This window comes from Leptodactylus fuscus, chromosome 3 (assembly GCF_031893055.1).
Source record: "Leptodactylus fuscus isolate aLepFus1 chromosome 3, aLepFus1.hap2, whole genome shotgun sequence".
In the NCBI taxonomy this organism is placed as follows: Eukaryota; Metazoa; Chordata; class Amphibia; order Anura; family Leptodactylidae; genus Leptodactylus; species Leptodactylus fuscus.
The window spans coordinates 91,005,592-91,031,022 of NC_134267.1; the positions used below are offsets into that span (position 1 = coordinate 91,005,592).

Consider the following 25,431-nt stretch of genomic DNA (forward strand, 5'->3'; position numbering starts at 1 on the left):
GGAGATACTGCTATTGTAAACTTTTTGGTTATTGTTGCACATGTAAGGCATATTGTCAGTGTATCCTAATAGGTCATATGTCTGTAATAACCTGGACTCACTGAATGATCATCTAGCTGTCTAAACAAGCTGAATACTATGATATGATATAACCAACAGAAATGAGTTAGCCATCGAAGGAATGTCCATAATTCACTATTAGAACATTTGGCTCACATCATTGCGAACTTGCAGCAGCACATCTTAAAAATCTTATTAAAAAAAAACCTGTTAACCTTTTTTTTTATTAAAAAATATTTACATGACCGGGAAAAGAAAACATTTGTGCTATGACAACAGAACATTTATAAAAGACATTCAATGAGTGAGAAGAAAACTTTTAACAGTTTCTTTGGTGCCCATATAAAAAAAAAATAAAAATAAAATAAAACCAAAATAAAAAGACTATAAATAAACCACAAGCTCAAACAGAGGGTTTGCGTTAGTGCACATCATGACAGCTCTCTCCGTAAGAGTACATGGGAATTACTTCACAAATAAATAGCACAGTTGTTTCAAAGCAGCAGGTCCAAGTCTTGTAAACAGTCCTTTACACAAAACGTCTCTGGATGCAGAGTCTCAACACTGTGATAGACGAAGAGTTAAAAAGAGTTGTCCCTTTGTTGGTCCTGTTTATTGATAAAGTTACAGATTCATTCTTTTTTTTTAATTTATTTTTTTCTTTTTAAAAAAGGTGCATGGTCATAAAATCTCAATGTAGAAGTGGTTATTTACAAAATTTCTTTCCTGCTTTCAAATACACAAGGGTAGATCTGCTCTACAGCGGTAGCAACGGACTTCACATCTGGACCTACGGAGAAAACAAAATGAATAAAATGAACAGAAAATCCTATGAATTAAAAAAATACACAGAGCACTAAGACATAGAGAACAACCAGTAGAATTGAGCAGATGACAAATATATACATTTGGAGGGCATTTCGGAAGTTTAAATAAATAAATAAATGCCTGTAAGAAATATGAAAAAACAAATACTCAAATCCCCTGCTGTTCCCATGAGCCCCGCCAGTTCTTTACCTTGCTACAATAATGAGGTTCCACACAACCATGTGACTGCTGCAAGTCACATGCTTGTGTATGTGTATATATATATATAGTTATAGTACAAGACTGCAGTTGTCCTGTAAATGTATAGCTCACGTAAACAAGACTGGCGGTTACTACTGAATACTTCCTACTGCTTTGCCAATTTTGAACACCCCATGAAATTCTTGTTAAGGGAGCCTTCACAAGGAGTTTACGCTCCGCTCATTCTGAACGTAAACTCGTTCAGAATGAGCGGCGTTACAACAGATCCCATTGATTTCTATGGGTGTCGGCATGAGTGCGCTAGCCATTGAAATCAATGGGAGGCTTTTTTCCTATTGCTTTCAATGTGATACGTGCAACATCCCTGCTGTCACAGAAGTATAGTAGAGAAGAACACACTTTATTTTATTTTGTGAACAATTTTTGTTTATTTCCCTGTTGACAATATTTATTTGTAATATGTGATAAGGTGTAGATGGAATTCATTGTTTTTGTTACATTTAGTGCTTTAAAAATCATATTTGCATAGATTTTCTAATAAAGCCCCTTTGTGGGCCAGGAATGACAATACCTAAAGTGTTTATTAAAGTGTTTAATTTTTGTTAATTTTCACTTGCAAAAATAGGGGAAGGAGTGATTTAAAATTTTATTATCTACTATTTATTTTAAAATGCTTCTTTTTTTTTTAATTGCATTTCCTTTTAGTTCCCTAAGGGGGTTTGATCACTCATACAATATACTGCAATAGTTCTGTACTGCAGTATATTGTATCTGTACTGTACTTTAGAATACAATGGGTAAGGAAAGTATTCAGACCCATTTAAATTCTTTTTAAATTTTTTCACTCTTTGTTTCATTGCAGCCATTTGCTAAAAGCAAAAAAAGTTCATTTTATTTCTCACTAATGTACACTCAGCACCTCATCTTGACAGAAAAAAAACTGAAATGTGGATATTTTTGAAAATGTATTAAAAAAGAAAAAACTGAAATATATGGTCATAAGTATTCAGACCCTTTGCTGTGATACTCATAGTTAACTCACATGCTGTCCATTTCCTTCTGATCCTCCTTGAGATGGTTCTACTCCTTCATTGGAGTCCAGTTTAATTAAACTGATTGGACTTGATTAGGAGAGGCATACACCTGTCTATATACAGTAAGGCCTCACAGTGCATGTCAGAGCAAATGAGAATCATGAGGTCAAAGAACTGCCCAAGGAGCTCAGAGACAGAATTGTGGCAAGGCACAGATCTGGCCAAGGTTACAAAAGAATTTCTATAGCACTCAATGTTCCTAAGAGCACAGTGGCCTCCATAATCCTTAAATGGAAGAAATTTGGCATGACCAGAACTCTTCCTAGACCTGGCCGCCCAGCCAAACTGAGCAATCATGGGAGTAGAGCCTTGGTGAGAGAGGTAAAGAAGAACCCAAAGATCATTGTGGCTGAGCTCCAGAGATGCAGTAGGGAGATGGGAGAAAGTTCCACAAAGTTATGTATCACTGCAGCCCTCCACCTGTCTGGGCGTTATGGCAGAGTGGCCCGAAGGAAGCCTCTCCTCAGTGCATATGAAAGCCCGCGCAGACTTTGCCAAAAAAAAAAAACACATGAAAAACTCCCAGACTATGAGAAATAAGATTCTCTGGTCTGATGAGATGAAGATTGAACTTCTTGGCGTTAATTCTAAATGGACTGGTTGCAACTGAAGGAAAGATGAATGCGGCCAAGTACAGAGATATCCTGGAAGAAAACCTCTTCCAGAGTGCAGTGGACCTCAGACTGGGCCAAAGGTTCACCTTCCAACAAGACAATGGCCACTAAGATTTTTTTTTTGCAAAGTTTTGGATGTTAAGGGATTAAAATGTAATTAAAACTATACAAGTTTGGTATCCCCATAATCGTCCTGAAACATAGAATACACGGGACAAGTCATTTTGGCTCCACAGTGAACGCCGTAAAAACTAGGCAAACACAAATGCACTTTTTCTCCAATTCCACCACATTCAGAATTTTTTTCCAGCTTCCCAAGACATTGTACAGAATAATAAATGGTACAAGAAACTGTACTTCATTTGATAGTCTGAGACATACATGCAGCTATTACCTGTTACCGTAATACTTCCAGTAGAGAATATCTGCAGTGTTGTTCTTAGAGACTTTATCCTATAGCAAACGGCAGGGTGAAGTTCAGGTTCATAACTGTACAAACGCAATAACATTTTATCAGTTAAAAAATATATATCTGGGAAACTCTATAGAAAACAACAAAAAAATAAAAGGACTCACCTGGCATGGGGTCTGTTATTTTTAGTAAATTCCGGTAGTCTTATTTCAAATGGCATAGTGCACACTGCCAACACATTGACAACTTTAAACTCGGTAAATTTTACCTGTTAAAATACAAATCAAACAAACATTAAGGAGAGATACACAGCAAATAAGAAACGTATTCACTACAAAAAATTATTACATTATTGCATTTCCCAAGTATTTGTAGAAATAGTTAACTTGGATTCCGGGACTTTAAGGGCCCGTGCACACGGAGTTATAGCATAATACACGTATATAGAATACACGTGTAAAAATAACATTCCCATTGACTTCAAGGAAATTTTTTACACGTGTCAAAATACGTGCCAAAAAAACGCAATCTTTTGACGCGTTTTTTACATGAGTAAAAAAAAAAAATTCATTGAAGTCAATGGGAGTGTTATTTTTCCACGTGCATTCTATACACGTGTATTATGCTAAAATGCGCTCACGTTAACTCCGCATGCACGGGCCCTAATAGTGATAACCTCCCTGTCCCTCTCACCAACAAGTACAGTGGCCTCTTTGTTTACCAGACACATCGACATACATGGCGTAGCCTCTGCTTAAATGGGGATGGGCTGCAGAAAGCACATGTAACTTACAGAAATGAAGTCTTATTCCTGAAGCAAACAGCGGACACTGACAGCCTTGTATTCAAATATAATAATATAGCAGATAGAGGAGGTGTAATCTTTAAAGAGGGCAGAAGGGCGTCCCTGGCTAAGTGTCAGAAACGCCCTTCTGACTGCAAAGCGCTACAGTACTAGGACCGATAGCCCTTTACCCGGGGCACAGATCGGGAAAGCCGACAGTGCGCTGAATTCAGCGCACTGTCAGCTTTCCAGCAGTATATAAAACTGCCTGTGCCCAATCTGATGAAAGTTCCTCTTTAAATAAGAAAAAAAAAGTTCTAAGGCTGAAGCCCCACATTACTAAAACATACTGGGGACCGGAAAAACGGAGATCCCATCTGCTAAAGAGCCTGGCACAAGTGTGAACCTAGCCTTAGCCATTGTTGGATATTTTTAGCTTAGTGTTTCAGGTTATAAACCTGTTCAAAGACCAAAACCCGCGACTGAGGCCAAGATTTTCTCATTTTGCTCCAGAATTTTGTCCACGTATGTATTTATCCTATTCAGGCTCATGTGGTGTCTATAGTACATACCTGTTAGGGGGTGTTCACACTACCATCGGTGTCCGACAGGTAGTGTCCGCTCAAAATCTGTCACGGACATTAGGAGCGGACACTAGCTCTGTCCGTGACACCTGTCATTCAACTTAAATGGTCATCGGGTGCATTCTTTTGCACTCCATGCCTGTCCTTCCCTGTCCGCAAGTGAAGATATCCGACTTCTCAAGCGGACAGAAAAACCCGACATGCAGGGTTCTTCTGTCCGCTTGAGAAGTTGGACATCTACACTTGCGGACAGGCACGGAGTGCAAAAGAACGCACCCGATGCCCATTTAAGTGAATGACAGGTGTCACGGACACAGCAAGTGTCCGCTCCTAATGTCCGTGACAGATTTTGAGCGGACACTAGGAGCGGACACTACCTGTCGGAAACCGACGGTAGTGTGAACGCTCCCTTACAATGTTTTACAGTTCCACATTGTAAACATAAGGAAGTTGCTTTTATAAGACTTTTCCTCATACAACATGGAAACTATATACAAGACTACCCTTTATTTGTTCAAGCTATATATGAATATTTTTTTAAACAAGAAACATAAATTTGCTAAGACAAACCAAAAATCCAAGCTTCTGCAAACAACGAGCCAATCTTCTAGCACCAAACTTGGCTTCTTCTTCACTGAAACACAAAAACACAATGCATCATATTTTTACTGACGTATAAGCAATGAAACTCCTTGTTGAGACTTTATAGTGTTAAACGGTTTATAGCAGCGGTGGGTTCATTTGTTTGAGTTATGTGGTATAACTACATGACTGCACACAGTACATGTAGTCCTATCCATGTATTAATGCCTGGGAATCAGTAAATGAAAGAGTCAGACATCATCTGTTCTTCACAATGTTCCAGCAGAGGCTAATAAGCAAGGTATAGTCACTGTTTCCATGTTCTAGGACTTCTCCAGACCCAGTATTCAGCACTTTAATGCTTGTAAATACTGAAATATGCTAGGTTTTCATAGAGGTTTATACAAATTTACTTCGTATTTTGTTACTTTTTTGTGTCATTTTCAGGGTGGGTTCAAGTTAAAGAGGACCTTTCATCAGATTGGGCAGAGGCATAGGCGCTGCTGTGGAGAAGGACGTTCCTGGCTGACTGTCAGAAACGCCCTTCTGACTGTAAAGCGCTACAGTACCGGGACCGATAGCGCTTTACCCGGGGCACAGATTGAGAAAGCCGACAGTGCACTGAATTCAGCACACTGTCGGCTTTCCAGCAGTATATGGAACTGCCTGTGCCCCAAACCATGAAAGGTCCTCTTTAAAAACATTGATTATAGGTAATTGTTATTGGTGGGGGTCCATATTTGCCACCCCCACACATCACATACGCAGAGACTTGAGCAGGAATAAGACTCTTCATTTGCAGTGTAGTGGCCAGACTAAGTTACTGCAGATAAGATCACTGTAAATTGTGTATCAGTTGCTAAAAACAGCTGATCTGTGGAGGTGCCGATTTCTTTGACCTACTGCATTTTTTTTTTTACGGTGTACAAATTTAAAAAAAAAAACAAACAAAAAAAACCCCAAAACACTGGCTGGAACTGATAAAACTGTATTTATAAAATTACAGTCGTTGCCTCTTCCTTTTTTCATGTTTGAATGCATCAAAGAAAATCTAGATGGGGGAATAAGAAATTTTACCTGGTCGCTCCTGTACAAATGATTTTTCCTGATGACCAGATTGTAGCTGTTATTCTGGGTTTTCTGAGTTTCATCAGCACCTTCTACAATGTAATACAAAATGGAAACCATTAAATCAAAATCAATGTACAATGGCTAACAGTAAGTATACAGAGTTTTGTGTAGGTAGATTTTTTGGATGGAATCGGCTTCAAAATACGCCACCTAACTCATCCATTCACTTTAATAAATGTCAGGCAGAATTCCATTGAAAATAATGGAAGGCAGAAAAAAAAAAATACTAGTTTTTTTTTTTAAAGCTGTTTTTGCCTGAAAAATCTACCTGCAAAAAATCTCTGTGTGAACTTATCCTTGGTGTCCCATAATTCCATTTGCCCATCCAATCCGACATTTTGTACAGTAAAAAGGAAGCTCTTTCAGTATACTTACTCCAACTTCGCGCTTGTATATGACATTTGCCCCTTCTAATGCAATCTTCCGCAGGTTTAAATGGCACCTTGTTCGGAACACGCAGACGACATTGGTAATTAAGATATCTAATGCCACATCACTCTCTGCATCCATTGAGGTGGCTTACTTGCAGCTTGCCCCCACCATGAGAATACGTCCTGGGGAGGAAAGGAGATGTAGAAAATGAACTTAAGAATTTGAATCTATTCAGATAACCAATTGTTTGACATATATCTAAACTGTTGCAAAAAAAACCGTAAACTGCTGTTATGTCACTCTGAAAACATTACTCTCAGCAACCTTATTTGCAGTTTCTAGGGGGCATGTCTTCAGTGTGTGATGTCAGCCAGTACTGGATGCAATATTCCGATTTGCCCAGAATTGCCATTATGCACCTACAAATGCAAACAGTCACCGAAAATCTCAGATTCTTGAGCAGCCTAGCTATCTCTAGCATCAGACATCTAGGACTCGCAATACTTGTATATATTAGATTCACAAATAATGTTCACAATCACAAGTAGTGGTAATGTAGCATTCTGAGATACACATGCCAATATACACTAATAAGCAGACAATATGTGAGACTAAGCCTACATTCACATGACTGTGAAATACCTTCATTTTTCATTGCCGTTTTGCACCCAAAGTGTGGCTTTCTTCACATACCCCTCATACATTTCAGTATATGTAGAGATCCATGAAAACTGACAAAACTAGAGCATGACCTATATTTTGACCAGACCGTCAAAACATTGGTCTCGTGAATAGTCCTCATTCACAGTGAAATTAAAGTGGTCGCATGACAGCTGCAAATGGAGCCTCAGTTCGATGCTATGGTCACTGTCACTGTAAATGCCAATCATCAAAAAATGCTTGATTTTTTTGGTCGGCTTAGATTTGCATCCATAGTGACCTCCTCTTTAGTTGCACAATTTCCATCATGGCCAAAAGCCCTGTGTAGCTGTATAGCCTAATGCAGTGGTTCTTAACCTTGTTTGAAGTACCGATCCCACCAGTTTCATATGCACATTTGCCGAACCCTACTTTAGTGATAAATCAAATATGATTTTTTTTCCAAATTCAAGACATAGGTATATGTTTTTTTTAAAATTGGTATACAAAATGAACCGTGCATAGGGCCTAGAGTTTGATCGAACCCCGGTTAAGAACCACTGGCCTAATGCATGACTACGTAGGACTTTTGGCCAAGATGGGAGTTGCATGGCCCAAGATCGCCCTGTGACACCTAAACTAAATCTTCAATGTCAAGAAATGCTCCCTATTTTGGCAGCTGTTAAGTTTTGCATGCACAGTGATCTGTAGCTGCACGACGCCCATAATAGCCAAGAGTGCCATGTCGCTCCAGTCACAAGTTGAAGGTTGATGATGGGAGTTGTGCAACTAAAGATAACCCTTCAATATCTGAACACAGGTCACCATGAATGCACGGGAGTCACACGTACAATTCACAACATTGCCTTGCATATTTAGCACCACAGGACCACAAATACCACAAGGAGGCAAATTTGGGAGAGGCAATAATTTACAAACTTTATTTACTCCAAAAATGCTACAAGAAAATGAAAAATAGTCTATAGTAAACTTTAATCCCTTAACAACCTAGGACGTACTATGCGGGTGTATGGAGAGGATCAGAAGATGAGCTTTCTCCATATACAGTGGATGCCAGCTGTATAATACAGCCAGCACCCGCCACCAACAGATGCGACCGCTGCAGACACCAACTGCAGCAGTAAACATTCTAGATGCTGCGGTTAAATGTAACCGCGGCATCTAAAGTTCACAGGCGTCACCATCTTTGTTTTATCTTTACCCTCCAGAACATCAGGGCAGTTTTGCCTTGACACCTGGTAGCCTATTTAAAAACAGACAATGACTCAGTTTTTAAGGAGTTAAATTTTCTGTGGAATCTTTAAGAACCATAGAATAGAGAAGACGCACGTCAGAGCACGCGGCTTAGTGTGCAGTTCAAGGAAATACCCCACGTATTCTGACCTTGGAAAAAGAATCATGTGAATAAATTGAACTGTGCATGTCCAATGGTTGGATGATTAAATCACGGTTAATTGAACATTTTACCTTGATTATTGATTAATTATTCACATATCAACTACCCTGCTTAGATAGTATATAGTTAGTGACATATCCCTTAGCCAACATAGTGTAAGACTAGATGGGATGGATGTAAAATAATTGATATAATCAATGTGAGCAAGTTCATATCGATTCATTGCGCTGTCTTTCGATTTCAGTAATTGCAATTAAACCATTAGTAACAAACATATAGATGTTGGTCACTAGGGGGGCCTTATTTTGATGCAATAGACTTTCTACGTCCACTACATTTAGTTTAGAAGAACAGACACTTAATGGATCCCATTATATTTAATGGGGTCTAGTTGTTTGTACGTGTCTGCTGTGTGGTTCTCCAATCGCTTGTTCTGGTCTTCCAATACAACAGATAGGCCGACCCTAGCTTTTTTTTTTTTTAGAATTTGTTCTAATAAAATGGCCCAAAGGAGTTACAGTGTGGCGGTGCTCCATCAACTCTGGCAGAGACACTGCAACAGAATATAGTCAGTCATCATAGCCCTATGGTAGAAGAACTTGTAGAATCAAGTGCAGGCCCTAGCATGGCAGGCCCCAGGCCTAGAATTGCAATTTGAGATCCCATAATTTCTTCAGGTTTTAGCAATACCAGATATAAACCTGGCTGTTACAAATTTTACCCCATTTCAACTTTTTAATTTATTACTGAATGATAAAGTCCAGCAAACTATGGACTAGAGAATTTATTATAGGAAAGCCCTGTTTCATGTATTCAAGGGCATTGACCCACTCATTCCACAAATGTCTCAGACTGTGGTGAAAGAAGCCCCACTTATGTACTGTATATATTGTTACTGAATCATATTGTTCATGTATATATCATTAGTGGCTATAGCATGTATGCATGTGTCATCAGTATATTACATTGGTACAGTGTGTGTGTGTGTGGGGGGGGGGGGGGGGGGGTTTAGTCAGGCAACAATTGCGCAAGTTCTCCCACTTAAAAAGATGAGAGAGGCCTGTAATTGACATCATAGATGGACCTCAACAATGAGAGACAAAATGGCGGTGTGCTTGGGATCACTATCATGCTGAAAGATCCAGCCACGTTCCATCTTCAATGCCCTTGCTGATGGAAGGAGGTTTGCACTCAAAATCTCACAATATATGGCCCCATTCATTCTTTCATGTACCCGGATCAGTCGTCCTGGTCTCTTATCAGAGAAACAGCCCCAAAGCATGATGTTGCCACCCCCATACTGCACAGTAGGTAAGAGGTTCTTTGGATGCAACTCAGAATTGTGTTTCTACCAAACTTTGGATTCATCTGACCATATGGCATTTTCCCAATACTCTTCTGGCTAATGCTCTCTAGCAAACTTCAGGTGGCCCCGGACAAGTTACAGGTCTGTGAGAGCCAGAAATCTTATTTGTTTTTAAGTGACCAAATACTTATTTTCCACCATTATTTGCAAATAAATTATTTCCAAATCAGACCATGTGATTTGTCTCTCATAGTTGAGGTCTACCTATGATGTCAATTACAGGCCGACCTCATCTATTTAAGTGGGAGAACTTGCACAATTGGTGGTTGTGTGTTATAAGTAAAGTCTGGAACAGGTTGGGTGGGGAGGATGGGTGTTAGGGATGAGACTGTTCCCCTCCCCTGTGATCACAGGACCAGATGCCCTGCTACTTTTATTACTGAGGACAAGCCAGGGTTGGTTGCTTTACAACTAGCTGTCCCTATCAAAATCAGCCACAAGAGAGGGGGATTGGGGGGAGTGGTGACCAGATGATAACCTCAGACCTTTGTGGCACTCAGATTTGCCAGATGGAGGTGAAACCATTAATTTCCCAGCTTTCCAAGATGGCAGTGGCTCAGCATAAGCCAGTAGTTTCACATTACAAAATACTGGGAATGTCTTGGAACTTTATCACACAGTGGAAGCCAGCAAACAAGCTGTTTGTCCCAAACCATTTGAGAGATCCTCCAACGAAACATAAGGTTTTCTGTGTTTTCTTCATATTATTTTAAAAACTGTTTTTCTTATCAACATATTAATATATTATTTATGAACGGGCCTAAACAGGAGCGTCTCGAGACGCGGACGGAACAGCTGACAAAGCCGTGGAATCTGCGCCAAGATAGGGCATGTCGCTTCTTTTTTCCGCTACTAGCTAACGGAAAAAAAGAGCAAGTGGCTCCCATTGATGTCAATGGGAGCCATTTTTGCAGGCGTATTTTGAGGCCGATTCCGCATCAAAATCCACCTGTAAAAAAACTCTGTGTGAACATACCCACATGCATATGTGAGTAGGATTTCTGCTGAGCCAAAAGTCAGTAGGGAGGGCAGCATGTATCTGGACTGCGTAGACTGTGTTGGGGTGCGATTTGCATTCAATTGGCAGCCTCAGTGAAAAATTGAGTAAGTAGAGTCAATTGACCCCTAACAGCCGTACCAACATCACTTGCTAGGATGGTCTGAACGAGACACAGACATTTTTGAGACTAAGGGTGCATGCAGACTACGTAACGCCGGGCGTGTATGAGAGCCGTACACGCCGGCATTACGGCAGACTGCCGAACACTTCCCATTCACTTCAATGGGAGCGCTCGTAACAGCGGCGTTTATGAGCGCTCCCATTGAAGTGAATGGGAAGTGTTCGGCAGCCCTGCTGTAACGCCGGCGTGTACGGCTCTCATACACGCCCGGCGTTACGTAGTGTGCATGCACCCTTACTTTATTAATGGGAGTGGTTAACTAGTTCCTTCCTCATGATATACTATTGCTTAAAACATGAAATGAATGAAAATACAACAATGGAGAGAGAAATAAAAGGGGTTTTTAATCACATTTCCTTCAAATATTAGAGCTATCAATATCTAAATATCTATGGAAGAGTACTGTGAACAGAGGGAGGAGGCGTTCCTCCCCACTCACACTGTAAAGCGCTATTGGCGCTGCTTGTACAGAAGAACGTTCCTGACAGACTGTCAGAAACACCTTTCTGACTGTGAAGAGCTACGGGACCGCTAGCTCTTCACCTGGGGCACAGACCGGGAAAGCCGACAGTGCGCTGAATTCAGCGCACTGTTGGTTTTCCAGCAGTATATAGAACTGCCTGTGCCACAAACCATGAAAGGTCCTCTATAATATCTCCCCACGGTGAGAAGGGTGGGCCTTACATCTTAGTGTCATCGCTGGGCTGTGAGGAAGCTCTCCTCCTGACTGTACTCTAACATAGCTTTGTACTGCCAGAGGGGACATTCCTCGCAACTCAGCATCTTTGAAGGATGATAATAAACACCCCCTCTGACAATACAAAGCTCTGACAGATTAAATGTAGGGGAGGGGTGTTTCACAACCCAGCAATGATTCTAGGCTCAAAGGCCTAGTTCGCTTGGTATTCCGCTTGAGGATGCCCCCCCCCCACCCCGAACGGAATAACAAACGCATTGAGAAGCGGTGAGCAGTGAAAGCACACAGACCCCTTAGACTATAATGGGATCCCATGTGTTTTCCGTGCAGTATCTGCACGAGTCATGCCTAGAGGAAAGTAGTTCATGAAATACTTTTCTCTCCGCATGTTCTGTGCAGACACCACGCAGAAACCACACAGACCCCATTATAGTCTGCAGGGTCCATATGCTTTCATAAGCTCACCTCTTATCAATGCGTTTGGTATTCCATTGGGGGGGGTCCCCAAGCAGACTCCCCAAATGGAATACCAAATGCAAATGTAAACCAGGCCTAAGGTTCATACTTCTGACAGCGGGGAGCTATCTCCAGCACTGGGGCACATATTTGGAAAGCCAACAGTGCGCTGAATTCACACATAGGGCTTTATTTTTATGTTGTCTTTTTATGTTTTTGAATTTTTTTTTTCTATCTGAGAAAATCTAAACATAAAAATGTTAGAAAATAGTTTTTCCTCTTCGTTGCAGTAAAAAAAAAAAAAAGTATCATGGAGGGTGGGGCTAGAACTTATAATATGGCCATGTTATTGGTGTATTATTTATTTTTAAAATTATTTTAACTTTAATTTTTTTTTTTTTTACTTTTGTATTAAATTTTTTTTTTTTTTTTTTTTTGGCGTTGGGAGCTGATTTCGCCTGTAACTGGGGAAAAGTAATTGAGCGCTGTATACACAGTAATCAGGTAAACAGAGACAGTAATAAACCTTCGCTGCCTTCTCTAGGAGAGCTCCAGTTGTAGTTACAGCTGGATCCCTGTACCTTTAGCTGCTGGAAACTGCAAGGACGTAAATACTCTGTTGAAGTGGTTAAACAGGATTTTCCCATCTCATAAAGAGGTAGCATATTACTATGATATGCCGTATCCTTCTGATTGGTATGTGGTGGATCCAATGCAGAGCATAAAAAGTGAAATGGACCGTGCTGCAGTTCCTTCACCTAGAGTCTTGAAGCACTGTCGCACAGAGGAAGCATCTAGCACTGTGGTTCCGTTATTGTCAAGATAGAAGAATAAGACTCCTAGCAACATGCCATCACTTTATGAGACCGGAAACCTCTTTATGTTTTTGTTAATACTTTATCAATATTAAAAACATAACTACAACATCAAACCAACAAAGCATAGCCCCTCACCAATACCCACCCCTCCAGAAATTTTTTTTTAACACTGTCTGCCGTTTTCAGACCATTTTATTTTGATTAGGTTGCAAGAATACCCTAACCTTACAAGTAAGGCTACATACACACGAGGTGCAAAACAGCAGTGAAGAACGTCCATTTTTCACAATCATCCTGCACCCAAGGGACATCAGCTTTCAAGGATCCACCATACATTTGAGTGTACGGAGAGATCAGTAAAAACGAACAAAAACCGGACATGACCTATATTTTGACTGCCTGTGACAATGGACTGTCAAAAAATTGTTCATGTGAATAGCCCCCATTCACAGACCGTGAAATTAATGTGATCATCACATGGCTGATATTCATTGATCTATCTGAGAAACCCAGGCTGTATTTTCCGAATAAACCACAGCTATAAAAAACAGTCATGTGAATAACTCTGATTCACAGACACTAATTCTAATACTGTCGTCCGATTAAAAAATAAAAACGCCATGTGAATATAGCTTAAGTTATACTTACATTGCAATCTACAATAGCAAAGACACATGGGACTCAACAGAGTTGTAATTCTTTGGGGACTGTCTTGTAGCAGTCACATTGCGCTAAAATGCTATCACACTGACAATCATTAGATGCCATGTCACAACGCAACATTGTGATCTTCCCATAACAGGGGCAAAGTTGCCATGTAGTCCAAGTCATCATTTATTCATCTGTCTAACAACAAAGCTCCTCTGGTCTGTAAGATGTCTACCAGATCCTTTGCAACGACCTTCTAAACCATCAGCAGCTTTCAGGCCATACTTTACAGGGATTGTTTGCTCTCCATTCTTTCTGGATGAACGTCATGAGACACTTTGATGAGACTACACACAGCTGGATATGAAAAGCATAAGGAGCGTCTAAATCAGATCTGCACAACCTGCAATGCCCTTCTGTGTGGCCAGCAAGATAGAAGAGCAATCTGGACATAGGTCTGGCAATCCAGAAAGGCGCCCGATATACCATAAATGTCTCACATAAGCAATGCCCTCTGAGGCTAAGGTCACATACTGAGGTCACAGCGTGGAATAGTCAGTGGTTAACCCAGTGTGAAATACAAGCATAAGTGTAGTGGATGGGATTAAAGGAGATCCCATTCATAAAATAAACACCTACAGCACAGACAGTCTTGTTCTGCAGGTTTTCAACACAAAGCATGTCAGTCAATGGTGCATGCATGGCCAGATTTCAGACTTAATGAGGTTGTCCAGACATTATTTTTAATGCCTAGACAACCAGGGGAGGTGAAAAAAGTAAATAAATAAATCACTCAACTGCCCCTGGTGTCCTCCAGTTGTCCTGCTGCGGTGGCTTCTCACTGGTCTCTTCCTGAGCTCCGCTGAGGCCAATCAGCAGGTAACATGAAGATACCCGTGATGTAACAGGCCCTTTTGCTGAGTGGCCTAGGGGTAAGTTCACAGGGGGCTATTTTGGATCGGAACATGAGGCCTCAGGTTCCGATCCAAAAACTGGGTAGCCGCGAGTTAATGGCGATGCACTGCACAAGCATCCAGCCACGCACTACGCTCCAGATTAGGCCCAATGAATGGGCCTAGTCCGGAGGAGGGAGTGTCTTCAGTCTGAATCGCGAGGCAACTCGGCCTGAAGAATGAGCATCTCGCTTCTTTTTCCGGGAGCTGGAAAAAACGGTTCCCGAAAAAAAGACCTGAGCGGCTCCCAATGATTTCAATGGGAGCCGTCTTTTTGGTCAAGGTTTTGAGGCCTCAAAACCCTGACCAAAAAAACTCAGTGTGAACTTACCCTAAGCGGTCACAAATGGCTGGGACTTCTGCCACACCCCAAGAAGATTGGACCGCGCTTGGAGGCACCAGATCACCATGGAAAGGTGAGCTTGGGATTTTCAATTTAAAACTTATGAAGGTTGTCCTTTTTTGCCTGGACAACCCTTTTAATGCAAAAGTTAAATCCAGGGTACATGTATGGGAAACCTACAGCACAAATTATCCAATTTCAGCTGGTCCTGGTGTACATAGATCCACTGTGGGAGGCCTAAACCTGACCCATGTGACCTTAGCGTAAAGGGAGGGAGGGGAGGAATAAGTTTACTGATAACATCAGTTGGCCATCGGTATCTGATCAATGGTTGAGGACTGATCAGCTGCTTGAAAGGACTCACTACTATAGTCTCAGCAGTGCAGAGTATTGCAAATTCACACAAAAGTAGGATGAAGATGAAATACCCCTTAATGTAGCTACTATGTAGACGGTATGCAGGTGGACAGACAAGATGAAAACACTAAAGAAACTGAGGAGTATACAGCCCCTTCAAATGGCTGATCAACAGGGGTGCTGGAAGTCGGACCCACACCAAGCTGACTGCCTAAATAGGTGAGCCAGCATAGTTAGGGGGATAGCACCACAAACACATAATTCAGCAACCAGAGCTTAGAAGCATGTTATTAAAACATAACATTTAATGAAAATTAAATCTAAAAAAAAAAAAAAAATTTTTTTTTTTACATGATGACACAAAAAAACATGAAAAACAAAGTAACAAAAAAAAAAAATGACGCACTTACTACATGTAAACAAGACAAGTGAAACACGACTGCCGCCTATGCGTTTCAAGGCCGAAGCCCCTTACTCATGGTTTTTTGTGTCATCATGTAAAAAAAAAATTTCTTAAAAAATTTCATTTTCATTAAAAGTTATGTTTTAATAACATGCTTCTAAGCTCTGGTTGCTGAATCACGTGTTTGTGGTGCTAGCATATCTCCGACCTAGACCGGGAGGTTCATTGACTTTTTCGTGCACCAGAGCTTGGTAACTGTTCACATTGTAGCCACTAACTATATATCTTTTAGGGCTGTGGTCATTTTTCTCATAGTTAGGGGGCGTTCACACTACCCTTGGTGACTATAAGTAGTATCCGTTGCTATTGTCAGTTACAAAATTTTAGCAACGGATACAGGCTGAACTGTCTGAAATCTGTTAAAATTTCCATTCATTCCAATGGGATTTTTACTTGTGTCAGTTATGCACTCAGTCTATCACAAATCTTTTTTTTTTTTGTGGATAAAAAAATTTGTACATGCAGGACACATCCTACACGTGTCCTTTAGAGAAACTGGTTTCTTGAAGGACGGCAAGCATCCGTCATTTTTTAACACTGAAGTCTATGGGTAACGGATTTCTAACAAACAGTAACTGATAGCCATCAGTTACTGTATGTTATTTTGTGCCTTTTTTTCTGCACACAGATTTATGATTCAAAAATCAACCACTAATGCTAGGTACACACCTGCGCTCAGGTTTCTTTTCGGGGATCCGCTTGGGGAACCCCCAAACGGAAACCTAATCCACTTTAAAAAAAAAAAAGTGGTTATCCTCGGTAACCCATAGATCCCATAGATGATAATGAGATCTGGAAATAGTGGAAAAAAGTGGAAAGAAGAATGCTGCTTGTATTTATAAAGAGATTCTATCATTAGAATCCCATTTTTTTTTTTTTTTATATATATATATTAACACGTAGGAATAGCCCTAAAGGGGCTCTATCATTGGGAAAAGTCATTTTTATCTAATCACACCTTTGCATAGCCTTTAGAAAGTCTATTCCACACCTACCTTTAGTATGTAAATTGCCTCAGCGGTTTCTGAATAAGTCAGTTTTTATTCAAATGCTAATTAGACTTGTGCACGATACATCGTGCACCCACTTTGCTATTGTTACCTATGGGAGTATACAGCACAGGCTGCTGCTTATGATGACTCAGCTTCCTGTTTGCACACACACATAGGAGATAATAGCAGACACGAGTGCTGCTGGGAACTTCCTGTGCTGGATAGAAGTTCATTAGCATATGAATAAAAACTGACTTATACAGAAATCCCTAAGGCAATCTACATACTAAAGGTAGGTGTGGAATAGCATTTCTAAAGCCTATGCAAGCATGTGATTAGTTAAAAATGACTTTTCCCAATGATAGAGCCCCTTTAAAAAAACGCTATTCTTCTCCTACCTTAGGGTGCATTCAGACTACGTAACGCCGGGCGTGTATGAGAGCCGTACACGCCGGCATTACGGCAGACTGCCGAACACTTCCCATTCACTTCAATGGGAGCGCTCGTAACAGCGGCGTTTACGAGCGCTCCCATTGAAGTGAATGGGAAGTGTTCGGCAGTCTGCCGTAATGCCGGCGTGTACGGCTCTCATACACGCCCGGCGTTACGTAGTCTGAATGCACCCTTAAGAAGTATTCTCCACACCACCGTTCTGGTGATATTCCCGGTTTTCTGCATTATACAAATGATTTTTCTTGCAGCACTTGGCGTCCCCAATGCTGCTTGAAAAATCTCCAGCACCCCCAGTGCTGCAAGAAAAATAATTTGCATACTGCAGAAAAATGGGAATATCACCGGAATGGCTGTGCGGAGAAGACTTCTAAAGGTAGGAGAAGAATAGCCTTTCTTAAGTATATTCCTATGTGTTAATATTAAAAAATGGGATTGTAATGATAGAGTCCCTTTAAAGCATAATGGGGGCTGGAATCGCTGAGCAGAGACCAGACGCAGGCGTGAACCTAGCCTGAGCTAGCACTGGAACATTTGTAGACTCTCTGCTAGGCTATTAGACAGGATAAGGAAACCCCCCATCCCAGTATACAGCTGTGTGTAAATCCAGCACCCCAATAATGACATAGTGGCACATAAGGGTGGCTGCTGCAGAAACCTTACAGAGAATCCAGGGTGATGGGAGACATGAGGAAGGAGTCATGTAGGCTTGTGGAGGAACCTGTCACCCAATGACACCTTCAGCAGTCACCCTCAACACCCTACACAGGAGTCTGAGTGTGCATACTCTGACATCATCCAGTGACTGGGGAGCTTGTGCAGCTTTATGACGTCATACAATAAAGAGTGCTGCAGAAGCTGCGGGGTTCTTACAGAAGGTTCCGATGACACAGGCCAGGCATGGACACCATATAATAGTAATGAAGCCCAGGGGTCACCGCTGAGACACAACATGGCTCAGCACCAGCTCTAGCGACCCCCTCCCAGGACATACCTGCGCCTACACCGTCAGAGCCGGTACAGCCCGCTGTGCACGGCGATGAGAAAGGTAAATACGAGTGTCCCGGAAGCAGTGGCGGGGACCTGGTAACCCTACGATACACTTCCCTGATGCCCCCGCCCACTCTCGGTCACCACCAATCAGTGAGCCGCTCTCAAGACACCAACGGTATTGCTCGTATTATCCCTGTACGTCTCTGGTTAGATAGAAATGGAGCCTGTGATTGGCTGGCAGCAGGGATGTGACGGTTAGCTGGGAGATGCTGCCTGTTGTGCTCTTTGTTTGGAGAAGTTGGGTTATGGGATGGATGCGGGGCTTCCTGGGAGGGGAGAGCAGGAAGGATTGGGCCTGAGAGACTAGAAGTGGAGAGCCTTACTCACTATATGGCTGCCAGATAGTCTTACTAATGCTTTCCTGTAAAGGAGGCAAGTCCCTTTAATTGATACTAGGACTAGCTTCAAGGTTACATGACATCTGTGCAGCTGACAACCCGTCCATCTGATGCAGTCAGGGATCACACCTGTGTTTGGCTCTCTGTGCAAAATCCGTTTTTGAAACCGTCTGAAAATCCTGAAAAACTGTGTGTAAGTGCAGGTGTGCATTGGCGCATTTCTGTCTGGTATCCGCTCTTTCGGATGGAGAAAAAAGTTGGACTTGCAGGACTTTTTCTCCGTCCAAAAAATGATACCAGATGGATGGCAACAAGTTTTTTTGTTTGTTTTTTTTAACATTGAGGCCTATGGAAGGCGGACATAAACGGTTTTTGTGTCTGTTTTGCAATTCGTTTTTCTCTCTGCTTCCTCTAGTATCACTCCCCCTCTACCTCATAGATTGTAAGCTCTTGCGAGTAGGGCTCTCAGTCCTGTTGTGTCAGTTGACTATTAGGTAGGTTGCAGATGACCATGCGGCAACCGGCGGTGAATTAAAAGCACGGGCTGTATACGGGGAAGTCCCCGTGTGTCGCACATGCCGTCTCCTGCTTCTCTTTTCATTAAATGAATAGGAGCCATGGAAGTACAGACCGCAAAACAGGACAGGAATAGGACCTGTTCTATCTAATGCAGCCTGGACCGTTGTGTGTAGCGGCCAATAGAAAATAATGGGTCAGTGCGCTATCCGTGAAATACATGGATAGCACACTGACCCACACCACGGTCATCTGCAAAGAATCTCACACTGTAATGTATCTTTATAAAGTGCTGTGGAATATGCAGGTGCTATATAAATAAAATGTGTTATGCGTTTTTTACATGATGAGGTTTTTGACGTGTTTTTTGATGTTGTCTTTCTGTTTTGTTTTTTTGCTCCAGTACACTGTATGGACCTGGAAACTTCACTTTGAAAAAACACTAGTGGTTTTTGGAAAAACTGCGTCAAGAACTGCATATAAAAAAAAGTGTTTTTCTCGCCTCCCATTGATTTCAGGCTAAAGCCTCACGTTGCAGAAACGCAGCTTTTTTTGTTACAGATTTCACTGCGTTTTTTTGAGCCAAATCCAGGAGTGTATTGATCAGAAGGAAGACGTATGAGAAGTTCCTCTATATTTCTGGATTAGGCATTCTTGGCTTTAGCTAAAAAACTGCGACAAAAAAAGCTGCATTTCCACAACATGGGGACTTATCCTTAATGTTTTTTTCAAAGTGGAATCCGCTCTAAGGCCGGGGCCCCACATGGCGTAAATGCTGTTGATTAGTCATGACGGAAACACCGCAGAAAGGACGCAGGGTTTTACAGTCCCTGCAAGACTGAAAAATATGCACAGCAGAAACGCTGACGGAAACTCTGTCAATTTCCCTATAGGTATAATTGAAGTGTCTGTGGACTTTATGTGGAAAGTGCTGCAGGAAAAAACTCAATACATTTTCTGCAGCTTTTTTTTTCTACAGTTTATTACATGGGGCCTTACCCCATGATAGGTCATCTGCTACTGACTTTCATTAAAATGAATGGGAGGCGTTTTTTGTGGCGGATTTCAGTGGGAGTCAGTAGCAGTTTCTTTCCACTAGTTAATTTTTTTCAGCTAGAGGGCGAAACCCCAGCAACTTGACCTATCTGCAGGCAGATTCTGCCTTAAAAAACATTGAAAATAAATGGAATGCGAAAAAAATGTGATGCTAGTGGGTTTTTATTTTAACCCCTTAAGGACCAGGCCATTTTTTGGTTTCGCATTTTCGTTTTTCCCTCCTCACATTTCAAGAGCCATAACTTTTTCATTTTTCAGTTCACAGAGTCACATGATGGCTTATTGTTTGCGGGACAAATTGTACTTTGTAATGGCATCATTCAATATGCTGTGCAATGTACTGGGAAGTTGGAAAAAAATTCAGAATGAGGTGCAATTGGAGAAAAAATGCATTTGCGCCATTTTCTTATGGGTTTAATTTTTACAGCGTTCACTGTTTGGTACAAATGACATGTTACCTGTGTTCTACGTGTCAGTACGAACGCGGTGATACCAAATTTATATAGTATTTGAAATGTTTTGATACTTTTAAAAAAATAATAAACTTTGCAAAATAGAAAAAAAATTTGTGTCATCATGTTCTAACACCTGTAACTTTTTCATATTTCCATGTATGGAGCTGGTTGTGGTGTCTTTTTATGCGGGACAAGATGACGTTTCTATTGATACCATTTGGGGAAAGATCTGATGGTTTGATCACTTTTTATTCAATTTTTTATAGGAGGCAAAGTGTTGAAAAAAACGCTTTTTGGCTGTTTTTATTTTTTTTGCCGCTACGCCGTTCGCAGTACGGGATAAATGTTTTAATATTCTAATAGTTCGGGCATTTTGGAGCGCGGGGATACCTAATATGTTTATGTTTAATGTTCTTTAATTACTTTTATAGCTAATCTAGGGAAAGGGGGGGTGATTTGAACTTTTATATTTTTTTTATTTTTTTAATACTTTTAAAAACTTTTTTTTTTCTTCTGTTACATTTATGATCAGACCCCTTAGGTACCTTGAAACCTAGGGGGTCTGATCGCTCATACTATTCACTGCAATACTACAGTACTGCAGTGAATAGCAGAATCCCAGCACTTCTATTAGACGATGCCTCTGGCATCGTCTAATAGATCTCGGGCAGAGACAAGCCTGGAAGCCTTCAATAGGCTTCCGGCTGTCATAGCAACCGATCACCGCCCTCATGTGACGTTCAGGAGGGCGGCGATCGGGGAAACATGGCGGCGCCCATGCCGCCTGCGCTGTTTACACGCTGTGGTCGCGTTTGACCGCAGTGTGTAAAGGGTTAACAGCAGCGATCGGCTCGGGCACCGACCGCTGCTGTTATTGGCAGGTCCTGGCTGTATTATACAGCCGGCATCTGCCGTGTATGGAGCGAGCTCAGCGTGTGAGCTCGCTCCATACATCCCCATGCGACCCATGACGTACAGTTACGTCAAGGGTCGCTAAGGGGTTAAGCAGATTTTCTCTTTGCTTGTTTTGTGCAGACACCGAACGGAAACAACACGGACCCCATTATAGTCTATGGGGTCCGCAGGTTTCCCAGTTAACCACTTTTTTATGCATATAGGTTTCCGTTTGGGGGGTCCCCAAGTGGACGCCTCAATCGGAAACCCGAACACAGATGTGAATAGGGCCTCACTTGCATTATTTGCCTTTTTGTGTGATTTCATTCCTGACATCCACTGTAATAGTACAGCGGATGTCGGATATTTATATATGGTGACCGCTCAGGAGTATTATAGAGCAGAGACTCGGCGCTAATGCCCGTGATCGATGTACGCATTGATCGGAGACAGTAACCCCGCCATTTTGCCGTTAGCACCTGGGCCGAAATGCTTTTGGCATGACAGCCAGGAGCCCATGGAAGGCTCCCAGGCTTTTCTGTCATTTACTTCTTTTGTACGCTGCTCTATAAAAAAATTAAAATCACTACCCGTTCCCTAGAAGACATAGAAAAGTACATAACTGTGAAACACATACACATTAGGTATCCCTAATGTGTCTACAAATCTATAAAAATATATTTTGGCTGCAGAGTGAACGCCGTAAAAAAGAAGCCCGTAAAAATGTCACACAAATGCCCTTTTTCTTTAAATCTTCCCTTTCCTAACAAAATTTCCCCCCCTTCCCCGTTATACTTTCCTGTCTTTTTGTCCAGATCTTCTGGGCATGGGAGGCCACTACCTTCTGTGCTGGCGGGAGTACTTCCTTCAGGGGAGCCAGCTCCTACTCTGTTCTTGCAGTCTGCCAGCGCCTGTGCAATATAGTTGGAGTGCTGGTATGTGGGAGGCCAGCAGAGGAGAGAAGGATCCGGCCCACCTGAAGGAAGTGACATTCTGTGGCCAGAAGCTCTGGACGAGAAAGATAGGTAAGTATGATGGGCTGGTTGGAGAAGGAGGGGGGTTAATATTGGTGACATTCTGGAAACGGAGCGTCACCCAAAAATGTACCTGACGCAGTCACGGTACATTTTTATTAAGGGGATCCTATCATTCAAACACATTTTTTATGACTAACACGTCAGAATAGCCTTAAGAAAGGCTATTCTTCTTCTACCTTACGCTGAGTTCACACCAGCTTTGGGCACTCCATATTAGGTTTCCGTCTTCTGCTGGCAGAAGACGGAAACCTGTCATGCCGAGTCCGGTCGTGAGCACCGGTGAGCGTTTTGCGCTATCCACAGCGAAACCGTTTTTTTTTAAACCAAACACAGAGTACTGCATGTCCGGTGTTACAGCGGAGAGCATAAAACGCTCACCGGTGCTCACGGCCGGACACTTTCACACCCATTCAAATGAATGGGTTTGAAAAATGACTGCAGGTTTCCGTCTCCTGCCCTGTTTTGTGCAGGAAATGGAAACCTGCAGAACGGAGTCCCGGGCGCAGATGTGAACGAGTTCTTACGCGAGCAGGCGCAGTACGCTCCAGTAGTTCTATGGAGTACAGAGCATACTGTGCCTGCTTGCGTAAGTGGCCACAAAAAAATTGCTGCCTGCATATGAAGTCGGCTACGCCCACGGCCCCCTGGCAGAGCTGACTTGCGCATTCGTTCAATTTTGACCCACTGCATGCCGGAAGAAGAAGATGAAGAGGCCTTTGCTGATGAAGATGGAGGCGGCGCTGGAGAGAATTCTCTCACAGCATGAGAACTCATTTGCATATCAACAAAACGGGATTTCGGGTGAACGGCGGCTTTGAGAATACAACGAAAGTTAGGAGAAGAATAGCCAAAGTTAGGAGAAGAATAGCCTTTCTTAAAGCTATTCTGACGTGTTAGTCATAAAAAAACGCATTTGAATGATAGGATCCCTTTAAAGTAAGTTAGAAGGTAGTGGGGGTGGGGTTAACTTAGGGTAAAAGTATCGTTTTATCCCGCACATTGAAAAAAACCAAAATGTGTCTAGCCCTGAACTACAAATTGGCTTGGTACTGGGGTGGTTAAAGCATATAAATATTAAAATAGTGTATACAAAATTCCATACAGTTCATAATGAATCATAGGCTCAGGAGTACATTATTGCAATTAATTTCAATCACATGATTTCTGGTACAAGCCTGTCAGTTCCATTATATTACATGATCCTCCACACGCCAATATCGGCGTTTGTATAAGTGTAACTGCAGCATGTCTGGAACTAGACTTCCACGCGTGCACTATGCACAGCCCAGAGCTCTGTCTCTGGACCAATACATCAGCTAAATGCTCCAAACACTCTGCAACATATCTATAAGTGTGGAACCATTCTCAAATGAGCTAGGTTTTCTCCCCAACAATGAGGCAATAATATTCACTTATTAAATAAGGCAGTGCTAACAAATAATACTTGTATAATAAAGCAGCGATATACTCATTAATATAAAATGCATTGCCCACATCCACTATTTTAGTCAAGGGCAAAAGGGGCATATAGCCCATAACCATAGGGGGTATTAAATTTCACATACACCATAGTAATGACATTAAAAAGGGATGGGAATATAGACTACAATCGATAGAGAACATTTGTTTTCATACACTTATAATTAAATATCAACCAGTCCTATAGTGGGTTGGTACTTCACGTCACTTCACGTCACACTCGCAATTAACTAGAATCACGTGGATCACCGGTGGTCATCCAAGACTGCAATGCTAAACAAAATCACTAGTTGGATGGTGGAAGTGGACAGTGCATTTTGTCCAGGCAAAATCGGACAACCCATTTAACTTTTAAATCAGCCAGGGGCCATGAAAAAAAATTCACACTCGCCTGTCCGTGATGCTCTGGTGTCCTCCCAGCAGCGGCCGGTCCTTCTGCTGACTGGGTTTTTTTGGGGTTCCACTGAAGCTGCTGATTGACTTCAGCGGTCACGTGACAGGTGAGTTTTAATTTTTTAAAAGTATTTTTCAATGCCCCTGCCTGATATAAAAGTTAACTACGTTAGCAAGTCCTAAGGACGCTATCTGCTTTTTATATACTGTTCTCTTCAGTCAGATGTTTCAGAGTTCTAGATTCTCTAATTCTAGCATATAATTCTTCCAATGACAGAGGGGTGGGTTTCTCCAATGTTCAACTATGAGACAGCAAGCTGAGGCAAGAATATATAACAGTAGTTGCAGGGAGTTTTTACTCATTTCCTCAAAGGGAAGTTTAAGAAGGTATGTTCCTGGGAAAAGAGGGAAATGAAGGTACAATACTCACTCAGGGCCTGGACCTGGTGCCAGAAGGTTTGGGTTAGAGGGCACAACCAGAAGAGGGGAAATATGTTGGCCCAATTGGTATCACACTTTCAGCAGATATACAGTTTAGCAACCAATGCTATCCAGTGAAGTAATATCTTATAGAGGTTTTCCTTATGAGTAACATGAGACGTTTTCTCCACTCAACTCCATATAATGGCCCAGGACAGATCCAAGAGAGTCTTGCCCAAATTGCCCTCACCTTTCCACAAGTAGAGGTGTCGAGGAAACAACTCTGGGGCTGGATCCAAGAAGGATTCAATAGATGTCTGAAATTAGGCCAGCATAGAAATCTGAGAT

General features: G+C 41.8%; 1 protein-coding gene across 1 annotated transcript; it reads right to left on the reverse strand.

Annotated features, from left to right (window-relative positions):
* Window positions 1-286: 286 nt before the first annotated feature.
* On the reverse strand, window positions 287-18,549 carry TBPL1 (TATA-box binding protein like 1). Its single transcript, XM_075267959.1, has 7 exons — window positions 18,437-18,549; window positions 6,666-6,844; window positions 6,237-6,319; window positions 5,148-5,211; window positions 3,374-3,477; window positions 3,192-3,286; window positions 287-850 (listed from the first exon to the last, which is right to left on the reverse strand). The coding sequence occupies exons 2-7, from the start codon at window positions 6,798-6,800 to the stop codon at window positions 771-773; spliced, it is 561 nt and encodes a 186-aa protein (XP_075124060.1). The 5' UTR covers window positions 6,801-6,844; window positions 18,437-18,549; the 3' UTR covers window positions 287-770.
* Window positions 18,550-25,431: the final 6,882 nt, after the last annotated feature.